Here is a 16,501-nt window from a genome sequence, read left to right as displayed (position 1 = left end):
TGCATACACAGAAACATTTCCCGTTTCAATCTGTAATTCCTATAAAAGTCCATACAGACATGGGACAATGTGTATACACAGCACACTGTCCCTGAAAAAAGCCAGTCCCAGCACATATTGTAGTTTCTGGGCATTTCCAGCCAATCCAAATTTAAAAAAAAGAAAAAAAAAAAGGAGAGAGAGAAATTCACACTAACAAATGTATTACCAGACTGGCCCAGGGCAGCGAGACTGAGCATCTATTTCCTGCTCCGCTGTTACCTGACTCCCAGCACTGCCCAGAAGCTGCAGTTTTCTGAGGGGACACTGTGCAACAGGAGAGGAAGAGCGGCTCGCTCACTCTCGGAGATCTTTGGGGGACAAACAGGGCAATGTGCTCGGACAGCACAGTACAATATTGTTTCCCTCCCCATATAATTTTTGTAATTGTACACAAAGGCCAGCTGCAGTGATCCGGGACTCTTAACTTTATCCTAAGACTTCTGTAAGGAGCCAGAGAATAAAATGCTGCCTGCAACCAATAGCCTATAAACACATAGCTCTAAAGCCCGATATTATCATTTATATACAAATGCGAGGAACAGAGAGCATTCAGGGACTATTAAAATGAAAAAGAGCAACGTTTTTAACTGCAAACATTTTCCAACATAAATGGAATGGAGGCTCGGCCAGCAGCTTTTCAGCCTTCCAGATTTGCCTGCTGCCAGCCAGCACAAGCTTCAAAGGTTATGTGAATTTAAAGAGCTTTATTCAGTAATCTTGCCTGGGATGTTTGCTCATCCTCAACCTACCACGACTCTTTACAACACTGGCAGCTTAGCATTTATAACAGGGCCAGCACTGGAAGAAATGAGGGCCAAACCTGGCCAAATTGTGTGTGAAAGGCAAAAGGGTGAGACGGCAGGAGCCAAAGCTACAGCAGTGTAATTTGCTGAAGAGATGACGCATCAGACCAACATCACCCTGCCGGTTCCTGCCAAGTCTCCATAGCACTAGGTCGGCACGTTCAGGTTTTGAATGGCTTTCTGCCTCAAGCAGCCCCTTGCAGGAGCTGGGGCAGCAGGAGCAGAGCTGCGGGAGCTCTGTAAAGTAGCTGGCCGGGCAGGCAGCTCGCCACTGGGCACTTCCACCTCGCTCGGTCCCTGCCCTTGGTCTGTTCTGCACCAAATGGGGTGAGTGGGAGCAGGTGGCACTGAGGTGGCCACGCAGCTCTGAGAGTCTTCTGGTGTACTGGGGCTACACCTTCGGTGAGGCTAAAACCACCAGCTTTGAAAAAATAAAACTATCCAACTAAGCTCCCATTTCTAGGCTCAAATGGATTAATAAACCTAAATTTAATTTCAGAGCAGAAGCAGTATTGCTTCAACTGCAAGTGCACTTCCTCACTATCGTTATAAGGAGAATCATGGGCTTAAAGTTAATACAAATCAGCAGTAGATTAGATATCCACACTAAGCAGAAACAGCTGAGAAGGTGCAATAGGTAGGTTTGGCTGTAGCAGTTAAAGCTCAGCAGCTTTCCACTGCGATCAAGATAACTGTCAATCATAAGAAACTGTATCGGATACCTCAGAGCCAAATATAAGGGGCTCACTGTCAGATATGTGCTCCTACTGCCCTTGTCAGAACTTGCACTAGGTTCCTGAGCCACCGCCGACTGTGGGAAAAACTGGACACCAGAATGTTCACCAAGCATCCACACATTTGGATGGACGAGCAGCCAGAGCTTGCTACCAACACGGTACATCTGCCACAGCACCGCAGCAGCACCAGCGAGCAGTTCAGGGGCTGCGGTCCAGGAGGGCTTCACACATACAGCCTGCTGGAGGGCATGGCCCAGCACACCCACCCAGCCTCTCAGAGTCACTCTGCTTTCAGTCATTTTTCAGTGGTTTAAACTGAAAGGAGATATCAATACAGAGCATTATTCTTCCTTCTCATAAGAAAGGTAAAGGTAAAAATTGAGGAGGGCAGATATTCTGCAGTCCCTAAATTGACAGGTCTAACTGTGACATGTTTTCCCCCAAAGATCTAAATGAAAGAGAAAATAAATACTCCACGTGCAGTCTACTGAAACCAAAGCTCTGAGCTTCCCAAGTGGAATAAATCAACTTGTGATACAAATACCTCTAAAAGTCCACCTGGGCTTTCTGGGTACAACTTGTCTTGGTCACTCCGTCTGAGCAGACATCACTGCCAACCACGGGGAGATGGCAGAAACAAAAAGCAGCGGGTATAATTTATTGTCTGTCTGTCGGATGCAGAGAAACAACCAACAAGCAAAAACATGAAAACATGAGGGTGCAGACCTTAACGATGAACCACAGGACATCACCCACCAAAACCAGGGCTAGATAAAACCAAGCACCAAGTCAGAGAGCTGGCAGCTTTGGGAAAGCAGTTTCTGTCTGGGTTTCCCTGATAACCCAGTCCTGACTTCTGTATATAAAATCTGCTGTAACACACACAAACATAGTAAGAACTGTGAACATCATCCTAAAAATTAGTAAACACGCTGTGCTCCTCAGTGGAATAACACAGCTTTGCTTCACTCATTATCTATGACTGCCTAAGTATTATTAATTGATATTATTTTTAAAAGAAGAAAATTTAAGTATTGCTCTTTTTCCCATCTGCATGCTATGTACTGTGTGACCCATGAACTCTAAGATGCTGTTTAGAATTAGACATTTCATTAGGAAGCACTACTGTGCTGTTCATTCCCTTCTTTATTACTTCTAGAAAGAGAATATGAAATTAGTTTCATTGGTTTGCCATCACCACTTGCCTTGACCCATTTTTACTAGGGCTCCATGTTCTGTTGTTTTGTAGTTCATTGTCTTGTCTAAAATATTTGTTCCCTTCCATCCCTCAAAAAGATGACAAAATTAGTATTTCTTATAGTTCTGCAGTATGCTATTTTCTGCATATTTAAAGAAAGACTACAATGTTTGCAATGAACACACAGCACAAAAGAGCTTTCCTACAGCTTTCTTTCATGCCTTCCTTTATTTACTAATACTCCTCCATGATTTACAATCTGAGCTATTATAAATTGCCAGATTTGTCTAAATCAAAGCTTCAGAGAAAAAAAAAAAAAAAAAAGTGGAAGGATATAATTTTTTATAAAGCTACCAAAGTAACAACATATCAGAAAGTATGTGAAAACCATTCCCGCTTCTTTAAAGCCACCATCTGACTGCTCTTAAATCAGCATGTACCTACCAGCTTCAGAAGATTCTCTGACATCTTATGCAGGAAATGAAAGGCGAGGTTTCCCTGCTTTTGAAATAGCAGGTACTTTGCTGTAGTGGTGGCTCATGGCTCCAGGCAAATGGCTTATCCACCCTAACACTCCAGAGACAACAGCTTCATTCATCATTTTCCCAACTGAGTCAGGTTTCTCTGCCCCAGCAATTAACAATGAATTAGCACCATATTAAAGTGTCAGGCAACACGGCTATTCTCCAGAGTGGTCACCTTGTATACAGCAGACAAATAGTGGGAGAAGGGAGAGAAATTAGATTTACTGTGTCCCGGCATGTCTGTAACAAACACCAAATCCCTGGTTAGCAGCAGGAAAGGGCTGGAGGCACCTCTCAGCATCAACGTGCTACGAAGGTCCAATGCCAGTGAACAGCTGGGAGCAGTGGGATTTGGCGAGGAACAGAAAGCATGACAGGGCAGTCTCACCTGTGCAGAGCAGGAAGCTGAACACAGAAGTGTGAAGACTGCTTGCTGCAAAGTGGCTGTCCAGCAAATCTGTGTAAAAAGAGCCAGGCTGGGCCAGATCAAAGTTCCAGTCAGGATCCCACACCTGACGGTGGCGGAAGGGGATGAGAAGACTGCAAAAATACAATGCTGCTTTCCAGCATGCCTCTCATCCCTAGCAGCCTGTGACTTGGGACACTCTATAAATCAGAGGTGAAGTATTTGTGGGATCCAGCTAGGCACAAGCTCACGGGTCCCCTTAGTCCCACAGCAGAACACATTGATGGCAACATACTGCACAGAATTGGAGGGCGAAGAGCCACTCAGTGCATAGCTGAGGCTGTGGCAGGCTGTGTCGGCCTGCACAGCAATGCACAGCACTGTGTAGGTGCAGCGTGGATGCTCTGCAATTGGCGTGTGTAGGAAAGTCCATGCCCCAGCATGTCCATATGGTCACACGCAGTGCTGCCAGAGAGCACTGCCATGTCACAGAGCTCCACAGGGCTCAGATTTTATGACTTCTCCACACAATAACAAATAAATCAAGTGTGCAGGGAAGAATTCCTTGTGCTTTAAGCTTCCACTGCACACATTTTTCATTTCAGAAATAGGAAAATATATAATTAAATGGCCTAATATATGGCTGACAGGAAAAATCTAATGGAAGAGAAAAAAAAAAATGTTTCTTTGTAAAGTACCAAGCCTGAAACTAAACAGTGAGGCATGGGCTAGTGCCACAGAACAGAGGGCAACAACCTACCACAGGAGAACTACACAGGAGTCCCTCAAACATCAGGAGCCAAGTTCCGTCCAACTTCCACAGCACTACGACTGCCCCACTGGACTCACCTTGCCGTGACTGTACAGAAACCACAGCAGCCTCAGGGTGATCCCCTCACTGAAGGTGTGCCCAAGCCCCTAATCACCACATGAACTACACAGAGCCCAGCACAATGAACTCTTTGCCATTTCCAAGAAGCAGTGCTGGGAAAAGGCTATACTTGATACATCCACTCTCTTTTGTTTGGCCGTGCCTCACGATGACAACCAGTAGGTTCTTCCAGCCTGATGGAGAGATGTGGGCACCACAGAGGAGCAAGGGCTTGGCTGTGGTTGCAGGGTGCTCTGGCAACAGCATGGGGCAGCCCGATTTCAGGCTCTGCCTCATCACTGGAGGAGAGAGAGACTCAAGCATCAGGAACAAACTACCGTACACCGTACACACACCAAGTCTTTCACAGCAGGCAGGAAGAAGGGCTAAGCAGAAAGAAAACAGAGGTAAGAGACTCCTGCCTGCTTCAGTGTTACAGCACTACACCTGCTATTATTTTCAGCACTGCTACTCATACTTCCTTCAAAGGTTTGTCATCGTGACATCAAGGCTGCACGTAAAGGCCTGATTTACAGTGCACTTTTCACTAGCAAAGTCTGCAAAGCAAAGTAGGGCAGCTTCTGCAGCTCTTCAATGTTTCTACCTCTGCTAAAATGCACAATGGCACCACAACAGACACTCTGCACCCACCACTGCTTTGAGAAGGAAATGAGCATTGCTTCCCCGTTTGACACTACAGAGGGAATTTTAGATAGGCAGAATGTAATTACTTGGCCTGGAGTTTGGCCAGGAGTTGAGCCCAAGACCCCTACCCTTATGTAAAGTGTCACAAAATCTCCAGCGACTGCAAGTGTGAGGACCTCTGTTTTATGTCTCTTGCTGCTGTCTTTGATTCTTCACAGCTAATTACCTAATACTGACCCTTGCAGCAAAGCCAAAGAACTAACCTTGCTGCCTGAAACAATTCAAGTCTCAGAGACTGAAAATGGCACAAAAACTGCTTGGTGCAGTAGGTAGCAGGTGGACACTGAGCCTCCTGTGTCTTGCACTGGTGTAGCATGCCATGCAGAAGCCTACTGGGCTTTTTGGATGGGCAAACATAGCTCTAAAATGCAACGCCCTCAAAACACAAGCCTACCGTATCAACCATATACCAAGGTCTCCAGAGTTTTGTTTTATGTAGTTGCCAGCTGGTTCCATTTATTTTTCTTCATTTTTCATATTTTGACTGTAATAAATAATTAATCCATGGCTTTGTAACTTGCTGACAAATACAAATGCATCACATTCCAATGCACTGTAACGTGTCACTCAGAAGAGCCAACCTGCCCTACACAGCTAAGTGATATGCAGAAGACTTAGAAAGTAGGCTAATCAACAAGGTCACCAATGAGAGCTCAAGGAAACTTTTTCTTCACACTATCCCTTAGAGGATATTTCCTGCTCGGTGTGGGCACCACAACTGGATTAATTTGTTCAAATTACGCAATTCTAGTCATCTTCTCATGTATTATCTCAGCCCTTTACCCTTCTGTAGTTCCTTGCCTTCAAGATCTCACAAACTTTTGGGAACATCGAAGCCAAAACTTGCAGTATTAATTACTTACAGCACTTCCTGTACTGTAAAGCTTTGAGAATCTGAAAACCAGGAACCACAATTTTTTTTTTCTTCTAGGCAAAGACAAAATGAAGATCAAAGAGGAAGTCAACAGCAGAAGAGACAAAGGAGACCGAAGTAGGCAATAATTAATCTTGGTGAGACAAAGGTGTTTTAAGAGTGGCAGGACTAAATGGGAAAACCTCCCACCTTTGAGAAAGGTGAATAGATTGTTCGCAACAGTTCTAGCAGCAGCAGAACAAGAGCAGAGACAAAGAGCATAGGCTGAATACAAGGGTTCACAGCAAGGGTCACACTGCAGTGCAAGTTGTGACCAAACCATAAGGGGGAGAGAAAAGGTGGGAGGAGGAACCCTGAGACTATCAGAGAGAAACACAGCTGACTGACAATCGTCGCACAATACAATCAGGTGAAATGGCTGTGAGGGCCAGCAGTGACAATGTTCTGCTATGGAAAGCGTTACTCCAGATTTTTTAGATTGAGCATATACATCCCCTTCTCATTCATTTGGTCTCTGCCCCCCAAGTTCTCCTGAGCTTCAACCACTGTCACACATCAGTCCTCCCTACATCCTGACTGCTGTCACCTATCACACTTTTGCCCTCTCTCAACAGTGGCCTTGTTTCCGTAACATTCCCTTACTTCCTACCCCATTCTCCAGAAGTACCACTAAAGAATGCTGACAACCTAGATAACATACTTAAAACGAGCAGAAGAACAAAAAGCTTTTTCAGAACTGGAGCTGCCACACTGTTCCTGGAGCCGACCCACCCAACAATCTGCCTCTCTGGAAAGTTCTTCCCATTCCTGGCCTTATCCTTTCCTCTACTGTTCACAGGTCTCACTGATTTCATGACACTTGCAAGTGTCTTGTGGAAAGATCCCTGCAGTTGAATAGCAGCATTCATTTTGGTTAATTTTTAAAACAACACCTAACAGAGAGCCTTCAGATCAACAGCTGCTCTAATGTTTGGCAACATGGCCAAAGTGCAAGTAACACTCACAACCTCTCCTTCCACTATGAAAACAGGTAACTGTTTTAAATTTTGGGTTCACAAAAATGTGGAGTGAAGAAAGCATCTCTTAAGTTTTGAAGTCCAGCTCTCACTTCAGACCAGTCCTGAGTCTCTTCTGACCACTACCACACACATTCAGTTTTGTAACATGCCTCATTAGTTATTAGAGATACCTGGCAGGCTGAGAGAGAAACTACAAACTATGACTGCAGTTGCCTGTTGGACACAGTTAAAGAGCAGGCATCAAAAGAGCTCAGGTTCTGTGAGGAGGAACAGCTGACCTAACCCTGCTCCTGCTCCTCTTCCTAACCAGCTGTATCCTGCTCTTGCTGCTGCTGAGGAACACATTTGTGCTCTTCCAAATGCCAGCAGCTTTAGGCAGCTAAATTGCTTCAGTCACAACACAGCTACTGACACGATGGGAACTCAATGACATCACAGTGAAGACCTTGCAGTTGGTGGTGGCATGATCTGGCACATCTCTCTTCTTGAGCCACCAACACAAACCTGCACACACTCGCATACACGCTGCAGCATTCACACAGGGAGCTTGCTTATACCTTGAGAGCTGAGGTTTGCATGCAGTCCTACAGGCAGATATAAATTGGTGTGTCTCAACTTGCCAACCACAGGGAAGCTCAAACCAGTTGCTTTTGTCTACTTCCACTGGCTGTTTCCCTGCAAAAACTCCTTGAGAAGGAAGTTAGCACTCTGACCTGTACAGGCTCGGGAGTGAGCTGGACAACATGCTGCATGCGCTCACTGTGGTGATGTCTGGACTCCTCCTCATAGATCACATCCCTCTCATGCTGAGGCAGATTCAGGAAGCGGCGAATGGTGCAGAGGTTCTCCCAGAGGGTGCGGTTTTCTGGACTTGGGTTTTCCTTCCAGCGAAGTAGCTCGCACAGCCAGCCCTGCAACAGGAGGGTCAGCACAGTTAATTCGCTAAGCACTGAGGAACTAGATGTGAATGGAACATCATCCAGACTTAAAGCAGACTTAAAGAGAGATGCTGGTTGGAAATAATCGTAATTAGGATCAGCTAGTGATACTAATAATCGAGTTTATAAGTCCTATTTTGTTGAATAGTTAGTTTGAAACTAACTCTGAATTGTCTTTGTGCTAAATGCCTGTCTTCTCTCACATTTTGTGCGACTGGATCTCAAAAAGTTACCACTGTACTAAACCCTTCTGGACTGCTCCAGAGGGACTGAGAGCTCAGAGCACTGCAGTAGGAAGTGCCAGCACTTCAGGAGATGGAAACAACCCTAAAACACAAAGCCAGGCAGAGGGCAAGGTGGCAGAAGCTGTAAGGGGAGAACAGCCTCACATGCTCTAAGCATGTGTGGGGGTGACCCCAGGTCCCCAGCAGTCACCCAGGGATGGGTCTGTTGCTGCTCCTTTGTGGAGGGGACGCAGCCAGCCCACGTGGGGCTGAGGACAGCAGTGCCTCTCCTCTGCGTGTGCACAAGGAGACAGGATGCAAATGACAGAAAACGAGAAGATAATGCTGAGGATGCTGTCAACACGCCTTAGTGACTCCTGTCAAAATATTTTACCTAGTAGCTCTATAACCCATCATTTTTGAGCTGCAACTCAGCAGTTTGACGCCACTTCAACAGACACCTTACAATACCTAAAAAGTAACTTGATCAATGTTAAAACCGTATAGTACAAGTAGCCAAATTGTGTTTTTCCAAACAGAGACAAGAGCAAGCTGAACAGACAGGTTCATTAGAGGCTCATACAGGACTTTTTTTTATTGCTTTATTGTATCACAACTTGTAAGCCATTGACAACTTCTAACATGCATTATAAACCCTGCATATTATATCATGAGCCGTTGTTTGTCTCACTCTCCACTATGTCTTCTGCCTTCACCCCCCAAAAAAGGCAAGATTTGATTATCTCCGCTGCATCAGCCAAGACAGCAACACCAGCTGTTCTCATTGTGCAGCCTCTTCCTCGCGGCCTACATGTTAATAACCTGATCATTCCATTTTCTCCTTCAACTGCCGGCTGCAGCACAGCGAAGAGACAAAAACCCAGGCCCATCTGCAGCAGCTGTAGGCACTGAACTGTGAAGCCACTAGGGATTTATAAACTAATCTGTAACACAACACTGCCTTGTTTTTACAAGTGAGAGGCCACATTTGTGCAGACCTGATCTTTTCTTGCAATAAACTAAGAGGGCTGGGGGGTAGTGGGGCAAGGATGAAAACAAGATATCTAATCATTTACTTAGGGGAAAGAAAAAAAAAAATCTATATTTTTCCAAGTATTTTGACTAGTTTTTGGGTAATCTCTCAGCCAGGTGATGCCTGCATTTCAATTCAGTTTGACCACATCTCTTGCCCTCAGCACTCCTCAATCCCCTTCCTCAGCTTAGAAATCCCCATAAACTTTCATTTGGAGAAAATAAAGGGGAAAAAATCTCACAGTTCCACGGTGAGTTCTCGGGGGCTTCGCCATACAAAGGAAATAATTTTTGAGATGGAAAACAAACCATCTGTGGAAAAAACAAACTCGTGTTTCTCCCTGCTTTTCACTGACCTGAGTAAGTTTCCACCAGAACTGTTTCAAACGTTTCATGCAGGTATGTTTAATACCTCCCCGGGGATGCCATAGCACCTGGACCAATCCTTCAGCAGCAGATAAAGGCAAAGCCCTGTACCTGCTGGAGCCGAGCCCAGCACAGGCCAGGCCTGCGGCAGAACGGCTCTCCCTCTCCCAAGGGCCATGGACTGCCCAGCTCCTCAGTGGAGGAGGCTCCACTCCCGAGAGCTGGCCCAGCCAGCCCAACAGCAAGGGCTGCATCTTGATTTATCTGTCCCATTATAATCGGCGCTCATTACAATCACTTAGAGCAACACTACAGGCCTCATTATGGACAACGCACTCGCTGCCATTAGTCTTTAAGAAGGGTAGCGCTCAATTTGCCTGGCAACATGCGAGGTCCTGACCTTGGAGCTATTAGGGAAAAGATTAGACTGCAGTGTGACCATGTGTGCAGACATGAGCAAACGAAATTAATTTCTGGCAAAGGCAGGCACCAGGCAAAGACACCGTCATCCTGAGGACACCTGAGAACTTCTCAATTCCCCGAAGGAGATAAGCTAATGGCACGTTTAAAGGAGCCTGGTTCTGAAGGTGAAGCACATCCATGGTATTTAGAGAGATATTAATCCAGTTTCCCCACAAAGTATTTGCTTGGCTGATCAGATTAAGGGATCTAGCCTTCAACAGCACACCCCCACCACAGCAGGCCCCAAGAAATCTGTGATACTTCACAGCCTCAGACATATTGCACCATGTGTACCCAGCTGCTACAATAATTAGCTTATGAATGTATCAGCTGGTTCTGTGATTTTTATAAATAATAACTAACCTACAGAGCAGAAAGATTTTCATGAGCCTAATATTAGCAAGAAATTGCAAGGTGCGCCTAACTCTGAATTGTCTTTGTGCTAAATGCCCTGTCTTCTCTCACATTTTGTGCCACTGGATCTCCCCAATGCCATTTATAAATATTTATTTTTCCACCAGTAACAGCAATGTATTTGTGGCAGCTTTCTTCACAACAGCTATCGTTCGCTCACCCCCACACATAGATGCACGTACCCACCACGTGCGTGCGCATGCCTATCTGCATCACATCTCTCCTTTCACTGCTCTTTTCCTACCTTTCTCTTTATTTATTTGAGTACCCATTCTCTCATCCCTCCATTCAAGACTCCATCCATTTTCGGGGCCGCTTACTAGGTGATAGCTTGGGTTAGTATGTGAGAAAACACGGCACTGCAGCATACTCGCATGTTCTTTATGATCGCAAGTAACCGCCTTCCCCATGTACAGATGAAAAGTCTGCATTGGATTCTTTAGTTATTTATTTAAATAATCTTATCACGCCATCCAAGAAAGTTTTGCAGTACCAGGCAAAAAAAAAAAAGTGTAAATGTCAAATAAAACAGTGACAGATGACAGTATTCTCTATTGAATAGCACCGTTTCTTCGTGCATGTTCAATGAGAACTCATGAATTATTAATACACAAATCCCCTTTTTCTGTTAAAAAAAAATCAACTTGGGGTTTTTTGGTCGCAATTTTTTAATTTTCTCTTATTTATTTCTTTGGGTCTGTGTACGTTACACAGCGCTTTCCAGAAGAATTAAGAAATGCTAACATACAGAAGTCTTGGAGCTACAGCCATTTACAGCAAATTTTCATCTATAGCTGCATTTATTGGCAGAAAGAAGGAAAAGTAAAGAACAAGATGCTATCTTGCCACCTTTTCCCTTGCTCATCCACAACATCTGAGCTCATTTTATTACAAGTAAATTCAACTTACGCGAGCATATTCTAAAAAGCTAACAAATAACACATCCTTCCCCAGAGCTGCGATACGCTGCGCTTCTGATCGTGCTTCCCCTGCACATCACAAGTCTCACAACACAGCACAACCAGCCCCTTGTGTGCCAGTTACCAGGAGGGTTTGATGCGTCAGTATGGGTGGCATAATCCAGCCCTTTCTGTCAGCTTCTAAGGTTCTTAAATGGGAGTGTCTTCCATTAAAAATAAGAGGAGGAAAAACAGCACAATTAAAGATGCTTTTGGCTCTATAGTCAGGCACACCCAGTGCTTGTGGTTACAAGGAATTCTACTCAGAACTTCCTTCGTTTCACCCCAAAACTTGTAGAGGCATCGAGAACGCAGCCCAAATCAGCTCACTAAGGAGAGCTGCAGAGAAGTGTCAGCCTTTATTTCTGTTGCTCTTGTGAGACAAGATAAACATCTTCTAAGCATTTTATTTGATAAAACAAATAATATCACATTAATTTCCTATTTTTGACCTCTCTCTCTGTCTCAAAATCAAATACATTTCCACATAGCTAAGCAAACATCAACAAATATCTGCAGGAAGCCATCCATTCCCATTGTGCTTTTATGCTGTTAAAGAAACAGCGTGCTTACTACATCAAGGCATTAGCCCTGGCACACCAAACCCCCCTTGAGGGACAGTTATGTGGTGCAACAGTCACAAGCCATATTCTCTTCTTATTTATCCTGAGCCATTTTATTACAGCCTGACCCTTTCACTTTTGCTAGTCTTATCCGAGAGCAGGGCAGGTTGCTGTGGCACTCAGAGTTACCAGGCTACAACGAGATCAGGTTTTCCAGCACTCAAAGAACGTATGCACAAGCATACTGCAGATGGTCATCAACCTATGGTCAATCAAGGACCAAATTTCTGATTGAAGTACAAGTACATGGGAAAAGTTGAGAACAAGTTAGTTGGGGTTACAGGCCAGTACTCACGCTTCTAGCAGCATCTTTACTCAGAGCCATGGAAGAAGGAAGTAGCTGTGCATCCATGGGGCTCATTCACAAGCAGCCCATCTCCCTGGACTGTGCTGGACTGTGAGAAACCTCCAGCCTAGATAAAGCTAACTAAACGAATCTCGTGCTTCCCTGCCTTCAAATTGAAATTACTAAATAATGATATAGTTGGTTTTCTCTACTGACATTTTCTAGGGTCTCCCATGAAAGTATGAGCAGGCAAATGAAGTGTTTTTAGTAAGAGTGATTCAGGAATAAATCTCAAAAATAAATGTAAAAGGCCATTTCCTCACCCGCATCATCAGTGCAGAAAATGTCAACATATGTGACAAAAGGAAAAAAAGCAGCAATGATCAACATTAGTCTTGAAAGATTAGAAAAGAAATGATGCATTATCCAGAGAAAGTTCCCTTTCTACACAGGATCACAGGGAGTCCTCTGGTCAAACTTTCTCAGCCTCTTCCCTCTGCTCAGTTTGGGACTCTGCAGTGTGAAATGAGCAGATAATATTCAGCTCTTGTTCCTTAGTCGCCAAACTCTCTTTCCATGAATCCAATAAGTGTCTATTAAAATAAATAAACCCCCTAATGATTCAAGATAACCTAATCAAGAAAGCTGAAATGGATAAAAGACTAACTGTAATGGAGAGTTCTGTCATGGCTTCAATGAATTCTTGATGAGGGCTGGGGGGAGGGGGACTAAACCTGAGAAGCCTTACTGGGAGCATTTTGGTACAGTTCAAGGTTAGTCACTCGATAGCGTGAATTTTCTGTATCATGCGGTACTTTTCATCCTACAAAAATTTAAGGAAAAATACAAAGCACTTCCATTAGGCCTCGTTTCTCCTTAGTCTCATAAAACAAGAAATAATACAAAAAAAAAAAAATAAAATGAAGTACACGAACCCTGACATCTTGGACCCATGGGAATGCCAAATCTGCTTACACCTCTTGGGCTCAGAGGGAAGGATGCTGTTCGCCAAAAGTACTTCCAGTGTGCCAAATTCAGACAGGCTTCTCTTTGCACTCGAGAGGTAGTGCAGGCTCATAGCTAAGGCAAGCAGCCTGCCAGCAGCTCCCAAGTCTGTCAATGGCTTCCTGAGCAAAGTTCCAGCTCCACAAGTGACCATGCTTTGCCCAGAGGCTGAGAAAGGTGCTGTTGTAGAAGCTGTAGTGGATACCCAAATACACTTAAGAGAAATTTTAAGTTCAGTCATGGAGAGAAATGTCTTTCTGTACTTCCTGCATATGTAACAAGTGCATTAAACTATCAATACAACAGATAAGCCCTAGCTGTACAGACACACAAGCATCATAAAGGCACTGAGGTGCTGTAGCAGGAAGAAATGCTTATATGCATAAACTACATGCACCTTCACAACCAGTTGTCTTTTTCTAGTTGTCGTTCATTGTCACTGGAAGCTAAATAGTTCAAGGGCACAGGAAATACCTATTCTAAGCTAAAAGGAGGAGGAAAGGCATTCCATCATACTGAAAAAGGGCATATAAGTTGGGAGGGACAGACAGTAAAGGATAAAACCTGCCTCAGAGGGTGACTGCTCATCTCTCACAGTACTTGTGCCTTCTGCTCAGAGCAAGAACAGTGTAATGGTGGTGGCCGAGAGGCTGGGAGCCATACAGTGTGTGCTCTTACTGTGGGGGCTCCAAGACTGGTGCCTGGGATCTCACAAGGAAAAGTCAGGAAAAAGAGAAGGAATGACAGAAAAAGTATTTCTGTCCCCAGCCCCACATATCTCTTAACTTGAAGGACCTCAACTTTTCTGTCCCCAACATTTGAATTTATTTTTGATTCGTTTATTTTTAAATGAGGCAAAGATAAGAACTGGAGACTGAACTTTGCCAGCTTAACATTTTTTTTTTCAAAAGCTGCTCAAAGAGTTCTCTCTTACTTTACTGTGGTATAACTAAAACAAATCTAGTCCCTTGGGGAAGAATTTCAGTTGCTGGTGTTGGCTTTCTGTTTCTACTGAACTAGTGATGCTGGAGGTCAGATCCTTCCATCTGCAACACCATTCCTCCACAGCCCAGGTTGATTACAGACAGACTCCTGCCCTGGGAGAGCTGTAGGAAGTTCAGCCTCTCACGTTCATACAATCTTTACCCTCTCTCAGCAAGGGCTCCAGTCAGATATTCCCACTGTTTGTTATCAAAACAAAAGTGACTATTTATTATGAACAGATCTATATTCCTAACCTTGCTTTACACAGCACAGCTTCACCTAGGACCCCACTAGTTGAGGTCAGAGGGGTGACCTTGCTGCATAGTGTTGTGGAAGCACTGACACAAGATGACGGGGAAATGGTTTTCCCCAAACTTGACCCATAGACAAGCTGCAGAACTGGACACAGAAACCAGAGGTCTGTCAGAACTGTCCTGACAGTTGGTTCAAACTTGCAGCAATCCAAAGTCAAAGTTGTTGCCTGTCCCACTGCCCCATTCTAGAGGCACACTGGCCACCCGAATCTCTCCAAAATGGCACGCAGGTAACTCCATGTGATTTAAATATAACCAGGAGATTCTGAAGTACAGATAAAAGGCCAAATCCAGCGTTCAGAAACACTGTCAATGTGATACTACAGGTCCCAGATTTAGTCAGTTAAGGGACAAAGATCACTAGCATGCAGTATTCCCAGAGAACCATGCTGTCCAGTGGGTGCCTCACTAACAGCTGGCATCTGGAATGGGATGACAGCTTTAGAGGCTGAGTTTGAAGGGTGCTGTGCACTTCAGCTCCTGCTGAGGATAAAGGGATGCACAACACTTCTCAAATAAGACAAAAAATATCTAGATATGTCACATGGAATAAAATACATATTAATGAGAATATTTTGACATTGACAAATGAGTCAATGTCTAAAATGAATGGCTTGAGACCCTTATGAATTTTGAGCCCCTAAAAGGAGAATCTTGCATACTACCTCGATATTTCCATATGGTCCTGCACACTGCATGCATGTTGACTTGTGAGGTCCACAATCTGTACCCTCAGTTTCTATCAACTGCTCTTTGCTTTCACTGTTGAACCAATAATCTGCCACGACTTAAGAATAAAGATGGCTACTTGTTAAATTAGAAGTCAGATAAGTCTACCAGTAGATGATGCCACTTGCAATAACTGCTCTCAGTGGGTACTGCTCTTCCTGTATGAAGACAGGAGATGAAATGAGGCTTCCATTGGCTCTGGATTCTCTCTTGGGTACACGACATACAGCCCCACATATAAAATGTCAGAGCAGCCCTGTCGGAGATTCACTGGCTGCTAAAACTGTGAAGATCTCACAGCACCGTGGATTGCTGTTGACAGAAAAGCAGCGCCCAACACAACACATGCCTTGTTAGCAAACTGGAAGCCTCTCAGTTGTCTGGGGTGAGGGAATAATAGAGGAAGCCAGTGCAATGCAAACCAGGCCTGTGGAGAACAGCAAGTGAACAAACCTTGGCGAAGAGTCCAAGCAAACCCTCAGACTAGCTCTTTTTTCCCCCTCTTTCGAACTCTCTTTCTTTTGTAAATATGAACACTTTTCAGTGCGCGCTGCCCACCATGTAACTGAGCTGGTGAAATCAGCACCACTGTCATCAGGAGAGCCTGCAGCTGGCACAGCAGACCTGTACAAAGCAATGGGAAAGCCCCACAGCTAGTATTTAGGTAAGCTGACACTGACTTTTCCACCATGTCACTGGCACCTCCCCTACATAAAAAGCCATATCCTTACTTCCAGCACTACACTGTCCTGGAGGCACATGGACAGCTGCAGCAAAGCACAGGCACACCCAGTCAGACCGAGGGCTGGGCCACACAGGTGAGTTTTGGAGCTGGGGACCCGTGTACCACTAGGCTTTGTGGCTGCAGCTTCTCTGTTCCTGCCTTCCAGTTCCCTCACAAACCACTTTCATGCTCCAGCAGAGAGCTATGACATCTCAGCATGGCAAATGCTGGGTCATCCCAGGGAGCCAGTATTGCTTCGGCA

General features: G+C 44.7%; 1 protein-coding gene across 5 annotated transcripts in view; it reads right to left on the bottom strand.

The window, feature by feature from the left end:
• SATB2 (SATB homeobox 2) overlaps nucleotides 1–16,501 on the bottom strand; it is a 132,042-nt gene that overhangs the window by 16,193 nt on the left and 99,348 nt on the right. For all 5 annotated transcript variants that reach the window (XM_052676391.1, XM_052676393.1, XM_052676392.1 and 2 more), the window contains one exon: nucleotides 7,893–8,090. In XM_052676391.1, the coding sequence (XP_052532351.1) occupies nucleotides 7,893–8,090 (198 nt within the window). The remainder of the gene's footprint in view (nucleotides 1–7,892; nucleotides 8,091–16,501) is intronic.

This window comes from Tympanuchus pallidicinctus, unplaced genomic scaffold, assembly GCF_026119805.1.
Source record: "Tympanuchus pallidicinctus isolate F22 unplaced genomic scaffold, pur_lepc_1.0 scaffold15, whole genome shotgun sequence".
Classification (NCBI taxonomy): Eukaryota; Metazoa; Chordata; class Aves; order Galliformes; family Phasianidae; genus Tympanuchus; species Tympanuchus pallidicinctus.
Note: the sequence above shows the minus strand (reverse complement) of the source record. Positions and strands in the feature narration are given on the sequence as shown.